Source organism: Protomyctophum parallelum (assembly GCF_964188405.1).
Source record: "Protomyctophum parallelum genome assembly, chromosome: 11".
Classification (NCBI taxonomy): Eukaryota; Metazoa; Chordata; class Actinopteri; order Myctophiformes; family Myctophidae; genus Protomyctophum; species Protomyctophum parallelum.
Genome location: NC_139707.1, coordinates 31,233,131 through 31,249,540, shown reverse-complemented (window position 1 = coordinate 31,249,540; position 16,410 = coordinate 31,233,131). Strand labels below are relative to the sequence as shown.

General features: G+C 42.4%; 2 protein-coding genes across 2 annotated transcripts in view; one reads left to right on the top strand and one right to left on the bottom strand.

Moving 5' to 3' along the window:
- rabl3 (RAB, member of RAS oncogene family-like 3) overlaps positions 1-16,410 on the top strand; it is a 32,313-nt gene that overhangs the window by 9,762 nt on the left and 6,141 nt on the right. The window lies entirely within an intron of this gene.
- Positions 228-9,984, bottom strand: LOC310866676 (UDP-glucuronosyltransferase-like). The gene is made up of 5 exons (XM_083776378.1): positions 9,062-9,984; positions 7,575-7,706; positions 5,586-5,673; positions 1,954-2,173; positions 228-1,195 (listed from the first exon to the last, which is right to left on the bottom strand). The coding sequence occupies exons 1-5, from the start codon at positions 9,920-9,922 to the stop codon at positions 913-915; spliced, it is 1,584 nt and encodes a 527-aa protein (XP_083632504.1). The 5' UTR covers positions 9,923-9,984; the 3' UTR covers positions 228-912.

Genomic DNA, 16,410 nt, shown 5'->3' with positions numbered 1-16,410 from the left:
GAAGAGGATGTACCTGTAACATGTATGGTGTTTTTGAACCCCCGAAAAAGCAAACGGGTCTGTCATGTGTACGGTATGTGCAGTGTGCCAGATTTTGTGAGAAATCAGAAACCAGGTCAATGAAAACAACCCCAAAAGAATTGACTAGAGGCCTCATGACCATTCAAGATGTTGTCAGATATTTGCCACGCACCAAACAAATAAACCACAAGTCTTAATCTGGCAACAATATTGTATAAAAATTACTTTATTTTTTAACCAAAATCCTGCAATGATTGCCTGCAGTATGTCACCAATCAGGACAATGCAATGACGATAAGCTACTGCAGTGTCTCTCTCACACACACACACACACACACACACACACACACACACACACACACACACCAAGAGGCAGAAAGAATGCCTAGAGCAGGCGTCTCATCCAGGTTTTTAACAGCTGGTGGATGGAAATGACACTCACGCGCGACTTCAACTTGAGTGTCATTTCCATCCAGCGGAAGGAAGACACGTCTGCTCTAGGCGTTTTTCTACACGAAGATGTGCTTGCGACCGGAGATATTAAAACCTAGATGCCTCATTGGCCACTGCAGTTCATTGGAGCGACCTGTATCACACTGTAAGGCGGAAGTCAAGCGGAAGTGCGCATGGCACGCTGCGTCGCCGACACTCAAGTGACTACTGGCTAATCACATCTTTTCCGGGACTTATCAATTCAATCCAAAGGAGCTTTATTGGCATGCCTCCGATTGGCCCACCGAACGTCCCCTTCTGTGACGCACGCGTGTCCGTCACCGAAGCTTGCCTCCTATCGAGATACAGACTCCCCAGAGCCGAAGGAGGCGTCTACATTCTGTCTGTCTACACACACACACACACACACAATCAACAGTGCCGCGCTGCAAAGCGCTACTACTCCTTCTTCCTCTTTGCGGTCACCTTGGCGTAACACTTGCGGCCGCAGAACAAGCAGCATTTCAGCGTCACCAGCATAACTGTGACGGCGATGACGATGAGGAGGCCGATGACGTCCAGGCTGTGGTACTGGATCCAGTTGAGGTGATGCGCCCCCGGCTTCAGGTGCTCAGCGCCGTTATGCCTCATGACGAACTCGGTCCAGAACACAGCCAGGTCCAGGGGCTCCACGGGCCGGTCCAGATGGATCGAAGACAGCGTATTCATCCTCTCTTGATAACTGTGGGCAGTCAGAAAGAGATGTATATTGTTGTCAGGGCAGAAACCTCCTATCTCTATATTCTAACTTTCTGTGGGGTTTTTTCCCCGGTAAATTAATGCCCTTGATCATACTACAGCGTCACACAAAAAATATCAAAAGTAGAAGATCGGCACCCAGGCTAGAGCAATATACCTATAGTTGGGCCTAAAATGGCCCTAAAATGTGGAAGAATTTACCCAAACTGACCCATCCATGTCAGTTTTTTTTTTTTTTTTTAAGATATTTTTTTGCAGCTTACGCCTTTTATAGATTTTTTAAGGGACAGATAGTAGGCTGACAGGAAACGGGAGAGAGATGGGGGGATGACATGCGGTAAAGGCCGTGTCGGGCTCGGGAGTCGAACCCGCGGCACACCGCGACTGGATCACCAGTCCGGTGCCCAGACCGTTACGCTACGGCCTGGGCCATCCATGTCAGTTTTTACACTCAGATTTACGGACCTACTTTATTGTGCAATAAATAAGCCTATCTGCTAACTACAGTATATAGTTTTTTTGCACATCCTGCCAGTAAAGTGCATTTGAAGGGGCTGCGAGTTCTCATAAACACAATGCAAATGAATAGAGACCACATTTGTTACCACATGCAGCTGAGACAACTTTTCTGGAGGGTACCAAAACACAACTTACCATACGGTTAATTCATGTTGTTTTTTCATCACATTAATCACGTTAAATTAACCCTCAGGATTTCACTGAGTAGTGCTGCTTTCGTACCCTTTGTCACCGATGACCTTGTTGATCTTGGCCACCAGTTCTTCAGTGGTTACGTTGAACGGGCTGATCTTCACAGCCACGCCACGGGACACCATGCGGTCCACGTTCTCTCCCTGATCCCCGAACAGCGGCATCATCACCATGGGAACGGCGTTGCAGATGCCCTCGTAGATGCCATGTGTCCCTCCGTGTGTTATGAAGGCTTTGGCCTTGGGATGACCTGAGGAGTAGACCATGGATAGACAAAGCAGTAAGCACACACACTCAATGTCATATTGTCCATGTCTAACAACAACGAACATTTCACTATTAACCCGGTCGATGCCAAATGTTGCACACACACTCCGTTGATGCCAACGATGAACCTCTGCCCCACATTTTCCAGAACGGCCTGTTACAGCGCCACCAGGAGGCAGACTTTTGAAAAACTATTTTTTTTATATTACCCAGATTCTGTCCTAAAATAGCGCAAATCGTTTCACACCATCTCTATAGTCATGTGTTCAAGACGGATCTGTCCGATATTCATATTCCATTCTTATTGGCTAACATTGGCTTTCAAAGTTTGCAAGATTGGCCCGTTTTGAACAAAATCATGAAGGCACTTTCCTGAGGAATATATCCCACCCTTTTCACATTGGCCTGTTAAAGCGCCACCAACAGCTGGATTTTTGCAAAGCACATTTTTGGAACAAAATGCCTCAAATCATCCATCCATCATTGCCATCAAAGGCATAAGAACAAATGGCACCCTTTTCACATTGGCCTATTATAGTGGAGGAGGAGGCCACAACCTGACCTGCCCTGGTGAAGACCTGTGCCCCGAGGGGCACTTTATCTAGTTTTGGCTTGTGTCTTATTTTCTTTCTTATTTTTTTATATTATTTTAAGGACCCCCAGATATATGGACCCCCCATCTGAAAATAGTATGTGCCAGCAGGGACCAGGGGACCTCCATACAAGATTTCACTTTTTGTCAAATTTTTGGAAAGTAGCAGATCCACAAGTTCACAATGCAATTTGTTGTGAGCTTATTTTCAAATAGACGCTTCTTCTCTTGCAAAATCAGGCAACATGGCCAGGTAGTTTGTTTGGAAGGTTTCAATGAAACCTTCAAGTCATTGTGTTAGTCGCTTGTTATTGTCCCGAGTTGGAGCGGGATTGAGAGAATGCGTCGCCATGGTTAATGTGTGTCGACTGCACAAGAGGTGGAACAGGAAAAACACACATGGTTCAGTCAAAATGACCTCAGCCACAGTGTCCATGGTCTGCTTGTTGCTGTGAGTGCCACCTATAAACTTGATTTGTTGTATATTTGTAGTATGTTAATACAGTGGTTTTCAAACTTTTTTAATTTTTATTTTAAGGACCCCTATAACTGGGAGAGTAGTGTGTAAGGGTCCATTTAGAAGCCCTGCAAGGAACCATGAGGTTGCCTGGCCCTGGATCCTACTTTGAGAACCAATGCTATAAATAACACCTCTGCAGTGGCGTGCAGAGGTGGTACTGAGACATTTAGACCCTGGTGTCAGGGCATTTACTGGTTGACGATGTCAACGTTATTTGAAGCAAGCCTGACACACTGACACATGTGGGTCGCCATATTCCCTGTAGTTCAAACATTGTTGCGATTACCTCTCTTCATCAGGAGAGGGAGACAACAGACATAAAACATATGAACTTAATGGATTCAGACAGACTTGGCTAGAGAGAAAACTGGAATCTTCTCAAAAGAAAGGTCTACTCTACTCTATATGATTGTTGGGCATAAAGTTCAGCCCAAGTGAAAACAGTTCTGGTGGCACTGTCTCAAGCTAAAATGTAGAGGGTCGATTAATCATTTACTGCTCTGTGACAAGTTTCTTGATTGATACTCCTGTTCACATAGAGGCCAATGTTCGCAGGGCAGTAAAAAAAAAAAAAAGCCAGAACTAGAGTAACTTGGAATGGATCGTTTGTTAAGCATGCTTAACTGATCACGTTTTCTTTTTAGGTAACAATCCTTGATTTTTCATGTTCAAGTGTGACTTTGCCGAAGCCACTTTGACCTTGCCAGGATAATAAATCGGACTCATTCAGACTCAGTCATATCACACTAGTGTTGTGTAATCCGACGGAATTTTGACAATGGCTGATTCGCGTCTGGCTTTAGCCAGTCTAACTTTGACCAACCTTCTATCTTGGCCAACTAGCTGGTCAGGGCAAGGTTCGCCTGGTGCACGTAGTCACAACTGGAGAGATAATACTACATTATTAAATAGGCTATTTCGTTTAACATAACGGAAATTGGCGAAGAAAACTATTCCAATAGCGTAACCAATATGATATGAATAGATCGTATAATACACTGGTGACACCCATTACCCCTTATCCTTAAACTTATTTGACTTTTTACTATTTTGAAAAACATTTTAAAATAGTTCAACTAGCCGATCTACATCGGCTATATTGGGATCCCTGCAGACATAACAAATGGTATCAAATGGGGGGTCCATGGCCTAATGCATCTCGCTATCGGGCAGAAACCTCTTATCTCCATATTTAAACTTTTTCCTAAATGATCGCCCTACTTGGATCATACTACAGCATCACATGTTTGAGGTTGTAGATCTGCCACCTTTGCTATTTTCTTAATTTGAATTCTGAAAAGTAACAGTTTCCACCCGACAGAGCGATATCAAACTGAGGATTATTGGAACCAAAAGCGAAACCCTAGATTACAGTTGTCTGACCTTGACTGAACGGTAGCCTAGTTGCCAAGCTGGGTGCAGGTGCTATGGATATAGCAGCAGTTGGTGCCTAGCAGTACTAGCCTCCAGGCTATAGCGGTTACTATAAGTAATTGTGCAACCCCCCACATCCAATTTCTCACTCAAACATTCACCGCTGACACAACCACCACACCCAACGGTTTGGACGGCTCTCACGCCCAGTGGTCTTTGTTAAAGGGATTGTGACATTAAAAAAAAGGTTTTGGAATTGTTCTTGTTTTTTTTAGGTTTTCTAATCTCAATTGCACCCAAAAAACATGAACTTTTAACATTCAGTAGATTTTCTGTGATCTGGGGGTTTTCTGGCTCAAACAGGTGCTCTGATTTGCCGGCAGTAAGTGACATCACTTACTGCAAATCCCGTATATGTCAATGGGATTTGCCAGCAGATGTCACTGTTTCACTGTGTTGCCTGTTTTCATTGTAGCTCAAAAGGCCCAAAAAAACCCAAAAAAACTTCAGACCACAGAAAATCCACTGAATGTTCAAAGTTCAGGTTTTTTGGGTGTAATTGAGGTCATAAAACCTAAAAGAAAAAAGAAAAATAAATGAAAATGAATGTCATAAAACCTTTAAAGAGTTTACATTAGGCTTATAATTCAATTAATTAATTTTCTTTGGCAACACTTTGTGCCTGGCCTCCCATTCTTCTTGAACACCATCTAAATATCAATTCATCATACAGTATATTAAATACATAGGCTGATCATAATACAAAAGAAAGCTCCCATTAAACACTTTCAACCGGAGGTCCATATTCGGACCTCCTATAATTTGTGCGACAAAGTATATTGGGCTTAAGTGGTTAAAGCTCAGTCATAGAAGTTTCTGCACATGCACAGGCACTTGCACATACTGTACCTAGAAGGTCATTTTGAGGTAGCCACTTCATTAGTTTGACGTTTTTAGGTGCATCTTCAGGTACAACACCAGTGTATCTCCATAAAACCTGAAACATCAACAGCACCAGGTTACTGTAAAGCACTGTTTCTCAAACGTTTTCATGTGGGCCCACAAACTGATATACATTTGGACCCCAATTTGAGAACCACTGATGAAAGCATCTAGTGTTTTGCCTTGTACCTTTTTTCTTTCTTTCTTTTTATGGCCAACCAAGTTAAGGGTCAAAGTTCTATGTCTCAGTTTTGGAGGATTAGTGCTTAAGTCTACAGGATATGCGGACTGGACAAATCTCTCACAGCTTAAGCAGGAAAGATTTAATAAAGATTTATGAAATGATCAGCTTTGTAAAATAAACAATTTGTGTTTCTAAAATGTCCAAACTATTTCTTGTTTCAGTGTTGGCAAGCCACTTAATCCATATTTAAATGGTGCATTTACAGTATATAGCGCTTTTATCCATATCCAAAGTGCTTTACATAGATTGTTATTGCATTAGATTGCATTACACACACACACACACACACACACACACAGACACATACACACACGGCGGAGGAACCCATGCAAGGCACCAACCTGCACATTGGGTGCAATTAACATACTAATATATAGTAGATAATATACTAGAATTTAACTGATTAAATGTTCCTGGAACAATTAATCGGCACCTGTGGAACTATGTGCAGAGGTTAATTCATTTACTGTCCATATCCATATACAGTAGCCTAGTATATTGTCTTTTGAGATCGTATTTGTAGTTTGTACTGTACATCAGCTTTGTTTGCTATTTTTGCACACCATTGTAAAACAAAGTATAATAATACAGGATGAAGTGAATAATTGATTTTGTCGATTGGTTATTTTGGTTTGTCTAAATGTCATAAATATAGTTTGTAAATTCAGTATTTTGTAAACTCTTAGTTTGAAACTTTCAAAGCCGTTTTACTCGGAAACCGAGAATCAGGAAGTGAATAAAAAATATGTTTTTCACACTTTTAGACCACATCCGTGGTCATCATATGGGCATACCTAACAATGGATGCCAAAAATTTTTTACATTTTAATTTTTGTGTATTTTTATATCAAAAGTCAATAAATATCTAATTTAAATGACTTCCTGAAAACGAAAACGTACTGCGTTATGATGTGTCGAGGCCCACATCGATAAAACCCCCCAAAAATGTCTGTGACTTCCTCTCATAGTTGTAAACAAAGTGACAGAGAGACGTGGGGCAAAGCCAGGAGATTATTACTAACCTATACACAACCTATATACTGTACATATTTTAGCTTGATTATGTTTAAAACGAGTAATACACTGTCTTGATGTCATCTTGAATGAGATTAAAAACGTTCTTTAATCAAAACCAGCTGTGTTGGAGGTCAATGAAGCAATGGGAATCGAATTGGTGAGCCTCATTTTTATTGGCTTTTATTGATGTGGGCCTTGACACATCATCATGCAGCACGTTTTCGTTTTCAGGAAGTAATTAAAAATATATTTTTATGGACTTTTTGGCATCCATCCATTGTTAGGTATGTCCATATGATGACCACGGATATGGTCTAAAAGTGTTTTTCATTTCACTACACCTTTAAAATAGGCGTCCAAAGGCGGTCTCGGTGCAGAGGGCATTTGGACCGGGAGGCATCAAATTTAATTGCCCACTGCCAGCCCTAGTGTGAACGGCAACCCATCTCAACTGGATCTAGACATGAGCTGGATATCGTCTGTCGGATGGAATAGGTCCAAAACTGTTACTTTTCAGAATTCAAATTCAAAAGCATCAAAAGTAGCAGATCTACAATCTCAAAATGTGTTACTTCGCACCGCGTTTGGAGCTTTAATTTACGATAAAACAGAAAAGCTTAATTAATATGGAGATAGGTGGTTTGTTTCTGCCCGACAGCATATAACAGTAACACGATACAACATACTGCTCTTACCCTTTGAGGAATTTGTCTGAAGGCATCAAAGAACAATTTTGCCTGCTCCTCAGGCAGAGCGGATATCAAGGAGCCCAGAGTAAAGATAATAAAACCATCCTCTCCTGAGCCCTCTACAAATTCCTCAACGTCCTGCAGGGAGATAAAATTAAATTAAATGAGACCATTATTCTCGAGAGCCATACTGTACAGTGTACATTATAATACAGACGTATAAAATGATTTATAAAATTCGTTAAAAAAATATATAATGATACACACAATATATAAAGCCTAATTATAAAGACAAGTCACATGGGATACTGGTGTTGACATGACAATCAATGATGGTGTCTTTTAAGTATTTTACGATACTTACATTGTGAATAGGAGTATTTGAAGTGCATATTTGATTCAGTAAACATAGGCTGAGTATTTGAAGTGCATATTTGATTCAGTAAAACATAGGCTGAGTATTTGAAGTACGTACTTGGCTGAGTATTTGAATCCCTATTTTGGGCATGACGTTATAGGTGAAAAAAAAGGTTTTGAAAATGTTTGACAATTAATGTTAAACATGGGGCTTAAGTGTTTAATTTGTAGGATAGGCCTATGTGCAACTACTTGCAAACAGAACAAGGCTCCCAAAGTTCCTCTGTTTAACAATGGCCAGAGTCCAAGGGACTGCCTTTTCCTGGTTCAAATTTCACAGGCTGTACTGTGAGTGTTTCCAGAGGACAAGTCACAAGAGCAGTGGAAGCAACACCCACATTCACGTTGTTATCACACTGCAAGCTAACTCCCAGTATACACACATCCGTGCACACACACACACACACACACACACACACACACACACACACACACAGCTGCATCCGCCCTGATAATCATTTAAACATGGCATTTTGCCCTCGTGAAAAGTTTCCAATGCAAAGTTTGTTACGGAACATCGAGCAAGGATGCATAATGATCTCTTGACTACAATATTCAGGGTCTAGACTCTAGAGGCTCTTTTAGGGCATTATTCTCCACTAGAGCACTAAAAGAGAAGAATTGCAGAGTGCCAATGTCCTTTTTGGTGTGCTCCCTATATGAGTAGTACATATTGTAGTATCAGATATTTAGTTGTGTGTGTGCGCAGCCACGCACACACATGTTTTTAAGGCAAAACTTGGCATCTTGTTGGCATCTTGTTGTTACTGTAGCTGGTGAATATTTTTCGCCACTAGAGATTTGACAGTTTTAGGTGATTGTTTATTCCTGGATTTGTAGTATGGAGCACACACATGGTTTAGCCCTCTCTCATCGCAAGACACTGCCAAGACAGTGTTGCATGGCAAAGATCTACAAGCACACAACGAGTCAAAATGTGCCGCATTGTAAGCGTATAGATCTTTTTAATAATTGTCTTTATTATTATGATTCTTTTACAATTTCTTCATCTATAATGCCATACACAAAAACTATTGACACCAGGTTCTAAGAGCACAGGCTCTTTACACACTCACAGCAGGCAGGGGAGCCCTCCCTCCACAGTTGATGCCACCGATATGGACCATGTTTGGCATGATGGGTTTGGGCCATTCGAAGGTGAAGTCGTACCTGAGCAGCCAGATCGCACCATGACCCAATACGTCCTTGTAGGTCATGCCATTGCCCAAATACCTGCCGGTCAGCTCATCGAAACTGGCGTACATGATGCGGCACAGGATGGACTCCACCATGTACATGAAAATGTTATTGACTCTTTGCAGAAAGTTCATCTTGTCTGTGTTTCCAGAGTGAGATATGGGGATGTAGGATGGCGGAGAGGGGCACTGGGCGGCCATTCCGTCCAGGCCACAGGGGAGTCCGCGCAGGAAATAGACTGCCGGGATTTCGAATGTCTCTGCCAGGATGGGGCCGCAGGGGAGAAACGGATCGGTGAGCACTAGGTCGTAGTTTGCTCCCCGCAGTTCGTCCATGAGCGGCTGGTTGTACAGCAAGCTCTCGCAGCCTGTCACCTGAAGGCTGGTGAAGTTCACCAAAAGCTGCAAGTCGTTAATCACGTCAAATAACCCCTTTGACTTTGCGAACGGGTTCAGGTTCTTGAGGGTGTTGTCCAGGTCGGCCTTGGTGTACGGCACCGGGAAGGTCTCGGTCCTGTAGTTGGCTGAACCCCCAATAAGCAAGCTGGTCTCAGGCACCAGGACCAGCACCTCGTGGTCCCTTTCGGCCAGCTCCTTGACCAGCAGTTTCATGCTGAGCCAATGGCTCCCGTCCACAGGCATAACCAGCACCTTGCCCCCCTGAATGGGCCCCGGAGCGAAGCAGCAGCACAGCCAGGTCAGAAGGCCCAAGGCAGGAGGAAACCACAATGTTCTGCCCATTCCTTCTATTGTCTCTGCAGACTGACTCTGCACTCAGTGCACTGTATGAGCCTGAGCCTGCCCGCTCTGGTGGTTGTTGTGAGAGGGAAGATCTACTGGGAGGGTGTTGTTAAGAGGGGGCTGGACTTTGCAAGGCTGAAGTTGTACTATATGCAAGCGTGTTTTCCTCCCACAGGAAGCCTAGTCTGCCGTTAGACACAGGGAGGTAAAATTGTATAGATTCCCACCCTGTGGAGTAAAGTTTAAAGTCAGGTTAGTCAGGTTAATCATTATTAAGTGCATTTCCATTTAGTTCTTTGTGGTATTTTTTTCTATATCCAGCTTTTAGTGTGTGCACAAACATTAAATCCCATTGACAATGAATGGACAATTTAGAGTGTTTGGGTGAACACAAACATTGAAGACGAAGGTGAGGATGCACATTCTGATTGGCCGGAATGAGATGATGTATGATGATGTACGATGATAAGATCGCCCCTCACTTCACAAGGGTGTGATATTACTTTTGAAATCTTACTCACACAGGTTCGATTTGTTGTGTGCAAAATACTTTCACAAAACAAATTTTTGCATTCGTCACATTATAGTTGCTTTTGAGTCAAGCATTGTCTTTTTGCAGTCAGCCAATCATGCCAATGCAGACTTTTAGGTGTGATAAGGCTTATAAATAGCACCTAAAAGTCAGCATTGACTGACTGCTAAGAAAGTGCATTTGAACGCCATTTTTAAAGCCATTCACTACATTTTCCATGACATTTCCATTTCCACTGCTCCTTTTCTGCTGTGTGTTGCGTGAGTGGAAATATGATATGAAGTTCATTGTAAATCCTGCAAGTCATGGTGGCCTCGCATGCCATTTCATGCACAATCTGGCCCATTTATCTCTGGTCCCTCCCCTTTCAGTCAACACTCACACATACTGTAGTGTAATTGCGTGCTACCACATACATGTGCCCTCTTACCCAATAGCTCCCTCCATTTGTCTTTTACTCTCTTCTTTCTCACGCAAACACGCACACACCTACACCCTCATCAAAAGCATTCAAGTGGTGTGCGAAGACAGCCGTTTGCAGGAAGCAAACACCCACACAGACAGGCTGCCGCTGACACAGCACTTGCTGGGAGGGAGATAACATCAGATTTATGATATCCTTCACCAATCATTACATATGAAGCAAAGCCCTACACGACTGGAAAGCTTAAAAATCTCAAAACAGTATTGATACTGTAGTAGGAGGTCGGCAAGTAAGTTTGTTAAGTCACCAGATAGTTGGCCAGAGCAAAATCAAATGGTTATTGAAGCAGACCATCTAATATATACATATAATATTGATTGTTAATTAATAAACAATCACACCCGTGTGAACTGAGTGGTGCAACTCCCCTCTCCCCCCCCCCCCCCCCCCTCTCTCTCTCATTAGTAGGCAACCGTGCAACACTATCTTTCTCTCTCTGTTTTTGGCACAACAGAAACACCACTTTTGCCCCTACTGGTACTCATAGTAACAGTCACATAGGTTAAGACGGTGCAATGCAACGTTTCGACCCTTTAGTCTAGGTCTTCATCAGGCAAACTTTCCTGATGAAGAGTGAAGACCCTAAAGGGTTGAAACATTGCATTTTTGCCATAATAAAGTAAGTCTCTTGTGGAGCTGCAGATGTTTCTTCTTCCTCTTTGGCGTTTGCCTTGGTGCCTTGACATCCAGCACCTGGCCTTAATAGTACAGGCAAGAGATGTGCACACAATCTTGCCTCAGTTGCCTGTATTCCATGTCCATATCATTGTACAGCACTTGTACTTACTCCCTGCTTAGCACATTAGATAGCAGACTGACCTATTTAGACGGGTTCTCAACACAGGCACACGCGATGAAAGAACTATAGAACCATAGAAAGAAACTCATTAGGAGAATGTCAGGAGGAGACATACTGTCGGTGTGGCCTCATGCAGAAATAACACGCAGTCAGCAACCTAAACTTGTACAATTGTGGTTCCATGTTTGTTTACATAATGTGTCATGTGTATACACATTGTAAACAACTTAGCAGTGGAATGCAGCCATGCAGGTCTCCAGGGAGCAGGACCCTGCATGCAGCACAGTGGCTACACCCAAAGTGAGTTTGAGAACATGACCAACGACAAAGACCTTCCAAACCTACTGGGATAAATACAACAATGTGCAAACACAGCAGCAATATTTGTGAACTGTTGTGATAAAAGAAAAGAAGGTTAGCCAATGGAATACAACCACCCTAAGAACTATTGTTTGCTGCATCTGTACCGAGTGGACCTCTGACATAGACCTATACTATATTAACAAGCTGCTAACTTTAAACACATTTTTATACCATTTTAAATAGTTTTGTGGAAAATGTGGCTAATTGTCCCAAAAGTGACTGCAAAATCTAGAAAGATTGCTTTATATACCCTTGCTTTCAGAATTGATTCAATTGATTTTAAGATTTTATTATTTGTTTTCCCTGTATTTATCGGTCCTCATAGACCCATGCTTACACCCCAGCCAGGGCCCTGAGGTCAGCTGACCAGCTGTTCCTGACTGTGCCCAATTCCAATTACAGGTCCAGAGGCGACCTTTTTCATTGGCCGACCCCAACCTCTGGAACTGTCTGCACCTACATATCAAGTCTGCCCGCTCCTTAGAGGCCTTTAAATCTTTACTTAAAAGTTAAAACTCATCTCTTCTCCCTGGCTTTCAATGATGTTTGACCTAATAAACCTGTGTAATATTTGTGTTGATTGTATGCTTGTTTTATGATCTTTTACAGCACATTGGTTGACCTTCTGGTCTTTGTAAATGTGCTCTAAAAATAAAGTTGGATTTGATTTGATTTGATTTTGCTAACATCATACTATAATGAACCGAATGTCTGAGTGTGTGTCCGTGTGTCAGAAACAGTGCCGTAACTCCTTACTGCCTGCACCAATCACTCCCACTTTTCACACAGGCATTGACCATTATGCATATGGAGGGCGTAACGAAGCCCTTTTTTCGATTTGACACATTAATGATTATTAATTTATTTATTAGTCAATTACAAACGCACCCGGGCGCAGTACCCTTCACGGCCACAAGGGGGGGCAAATATCTCACAACGGGTAAGGACTAGTGAATATAATGTTGCAATGTGACATAGCTTTGTTTAACATGATGCTGTACCGCCCTCCAACTGTACTTAGTTTCTCAATTTTATGTTTCGACACTTGTTTTGGCAATGAATAGGAAAATATAGATAGATAGATCTCTAGTTTAGACAGTTCCAGGGCTGTTTCAATGTGTTGTTGTCTTCTCCAGTGGTGGAAGAAGTACAGATTTTTTGTAAAAGTATCAATACCAGTACCACAATGTATAAATATTCTGTTACAAGTAAAAGTTCCGTGTTCAAAATGTACAGGAGTAAGAGTACAAAATTATTGGCATCACAATATACTCAAAGTACCAAAAGCAAAAGTGCTCATTATGCAGTTCCATTTCACAAGTTTGCATGTATGAAGATCTTTTGGAAATAGCCAACCTATACAAGCTCACAATACATCACTTTACATTAAATAGCCAAAGTGTAGTTATATATAGGCCTACTGTATATTAGTTGAAGTGGTTAATCTATATATTTTTTGTAATAATATTAAATAATATTAATAATATTACTTCGTTACTTTAGAGTTTAGACCACTAATGTGGCTTTATTGCCACGGTAGGTCGCCGATTACTATGAAAACCTACAAAACCTGTCAGTACGTCTGTCTGTCCGTCACACCTCCTGACACGACGCTATGGTTGTCAGTCCGTCACACCATAGTCCATATATGGCCGTCTCCATATATGAAGATCACGACACTGACCTCATCAAACCCTAGTAAGTAAGTAGCTTTGCCGAGCCATGAGGCCCATAGGGCAGGAGCCTATCTCCTGTTTCTGTAGCGTGAGGCAGCTTGATGTACAAGTACACCCCCTGGACATGACGCTAGTATGTCGCAGGGACTTACCCCCAATCCAACCCTTGATCAAACCCTTGACCTTCATCAAACCCTGGATGGAGAAGACTGGATCATCACCTATATCTGCATATATGGAGCCGGCCAGCAACTCTACATCTTACCTCAAACCCTTAGATCTCCATATATGGAGCTGACCTGTTCTGACATTCCATTATGTTGATGCTTCCCCACTCATCCTTCTTCGATGTCTCCCTTTTGACTGATACCTGTCCATTCAAACTCTAGACATGCCCGCCCCAAAATTATTAGCGCAGCCACACCCGGCAGCCAGCGAATACTAGAGTTCTCAACATGCCCAAAAATGTAGGCCCGGCCCAACCTGGGCCCTACTGTAACTGCACTGGCCCTACCCTGCCCGATAACGTAAATAAAAAAATAATCCATATGGGCATTCCCAGACCTATTGTTTCAGAGCGACGTCACCCCCTTGTTGAATCTTATGTAAGCGTCGATAGGGGTGCAGTACTTAGTTTAGACTAGTCATTTGGTTAGACCGGTCATTAATCGTACAAATACAACCTATGCACCCCGTCGATAGAGCTCTCTCCTTTGGACATACGATGCCGGGTCCCACCAACTCAGCGTATCAGTAGCACGGGTGCGGCAAGTCGTACAGTAAGTAGTTCCCACACCCGGTGTCGTGGACGGTCCCCTAGGGTGATGGCCATGTGTTCAATGTTCATAGTGCCTTTTGTCCTGTTTCATCCTGTATTTAGGACACTATAGTCCTACCATAGACTTGTGCTATTCTTTTGTTTCATATCACTTCACATTTTCACATATCACTTTACGAAATTGCTATCCTGACTTGAAGAGACCGGGAGACCTCCGTATTGAATAATAGTCTGGGATAGTCTGCTAGAGGACAGAGGAGAGCAACTTACAATGGGCCTGGTCTTCAAAATACTCAAGGGACCAGTGCCCATGTGTGTAGACTAACCCCCAAAAGCACAACACCTTAAGGAGCTCCACTGATCTTTCCCTCCAGATTCGGCACAAACATAGGGATACATTCATTCTTCTTCAAAGAGCAATTTGCAACTTTTTCTATAGCTTGCCAAAAATCCCCCCCCCCCCCACCCCCCTTTCTCTGTAAATATACTTTTAGTATTGATGATCTCTTGTATTGTAGCCTATGTCTTATTATGGCATGTATTTACGAATTGAATACATAGAGCTAATGTGTGTCACTGTGGGATTGTGAAGCAGGGTGTTGTTGAAAAAGAGCATTCATGCTCAGCGTACCAAACCTGGATAAATAAAGGTGTAACGAAGGCTTTCACCTATAAAGCTCCATATGGGGCTCGTTCAGCCGTCAAAAACCTAGGTGTTACCTTTGATAATAACTTCACCTTCGATAAACAGATTAGCTCCGTGGTAAGAAGCCGTTTCATCAGCAACCCTAATATTCGTTCAGCCGTCAAAAACCTAGGTGTTACCTTTGATAATAACTTCACCTTCGATGAACAGATTAGCTCCGTGGTAAGAACTTAAGAAGCAGTTTCTTCCAACTCAGACTCCCATCTAAAATCAAACCATATCTCCCTCCCAAACAATTGGAAATGGCCATCCATGCATTTATTTTGTCACGGTTAGATTACTGCAATGCATTGTAATGTATGTCGGCATCGCACAGTCTTCTCTTAGGCACTTGCAGCTGGTTCAAAATGCAGCTGCTCGCCTCCTTACGTGCACCAGAAAACGTGACCACATCACCCCCATTTTAGCTAGATTTCACTGGCTCCCTGTTAAGTTTCGAATTGATTTTAAGATACTTTTATTTGTTTATTAATCTTTACATGGGCATACTTATCTGACCTCTTGGATGATTATACTCCAGCTAGACCTTTGAGGTCTGCCGGCCAGCTGCTTTTGACTGTTCCCCCATCCAATCTAACATCCAGAGGTAATCGTGCCTTCGCTGTTGCAGCACCCATTCTCTGGAATAGCCTCCCGTTTTATATTAAAAGTGCTGAGTCCATTGAACTATTTAAGTCTCTTCTTAAGACTCATCTCTTTTCTATTGCCTTTGATCATTCTTGATTTATTTTTTTGTCCATACTTGTTTGATGTTTTTGTATTTTGTTTCTAGATTTTATTGTGTAAGCACACAAGCACTTACTTGTTTTAAATGTGCTATATAAATAAAGCTTGATTTGATTTGATCAGGTCAATGGACTATGGGTATCATTGTGACACGCATCCAGTTGACTGGCATCGTTATCGTGACAAGCACCCAGTCGAACCCTAGAAGAGATTTAGAGAGAAGTGAGCAGTATTGGCTAAGCTCCTCGTGAGAGACTTTCCGTACGAGACAGGATATTTGGCTTTACAACCCAGATATTCTCAGCGATACAGTACCTGGCTTTACAACCCAGACATTGTTGTGTCAGATATTCCGGCATCCTGGTTACGTTTTCACCGGACACCACTGCAGCGGGTTCTAACCTAGACAACCAGCCTTAGTTTG

What these genes read in the sequence shown, in the direction of transcription:
- LOC310866676 (XM_083776378.1), bottom strand. Translation starts at nt 9,922, where the DNA reads ATGGGCAGAACATTGTGGTTTCCTCCTGCCTTGGGCCTTCTGACCTGG. An exon ending in TCAGACAAATTCCTCAAAGG is followed by an intron (nt 5,674 to 7,574) that starts GTAAGAGCAGTA and finishes TTGATGTTTCAG; the next exon opens with GTTTTATGGAGATACACTGG. An exon ending in AAGGTCATCGGTGACAAAGG is followed by an intron (nt 1,196 to 1,953) that starts GTACGAAAGCAG and finishes GACTGCCCACAG; the next exon opens with TTATCAAGAGAGGATGAATA.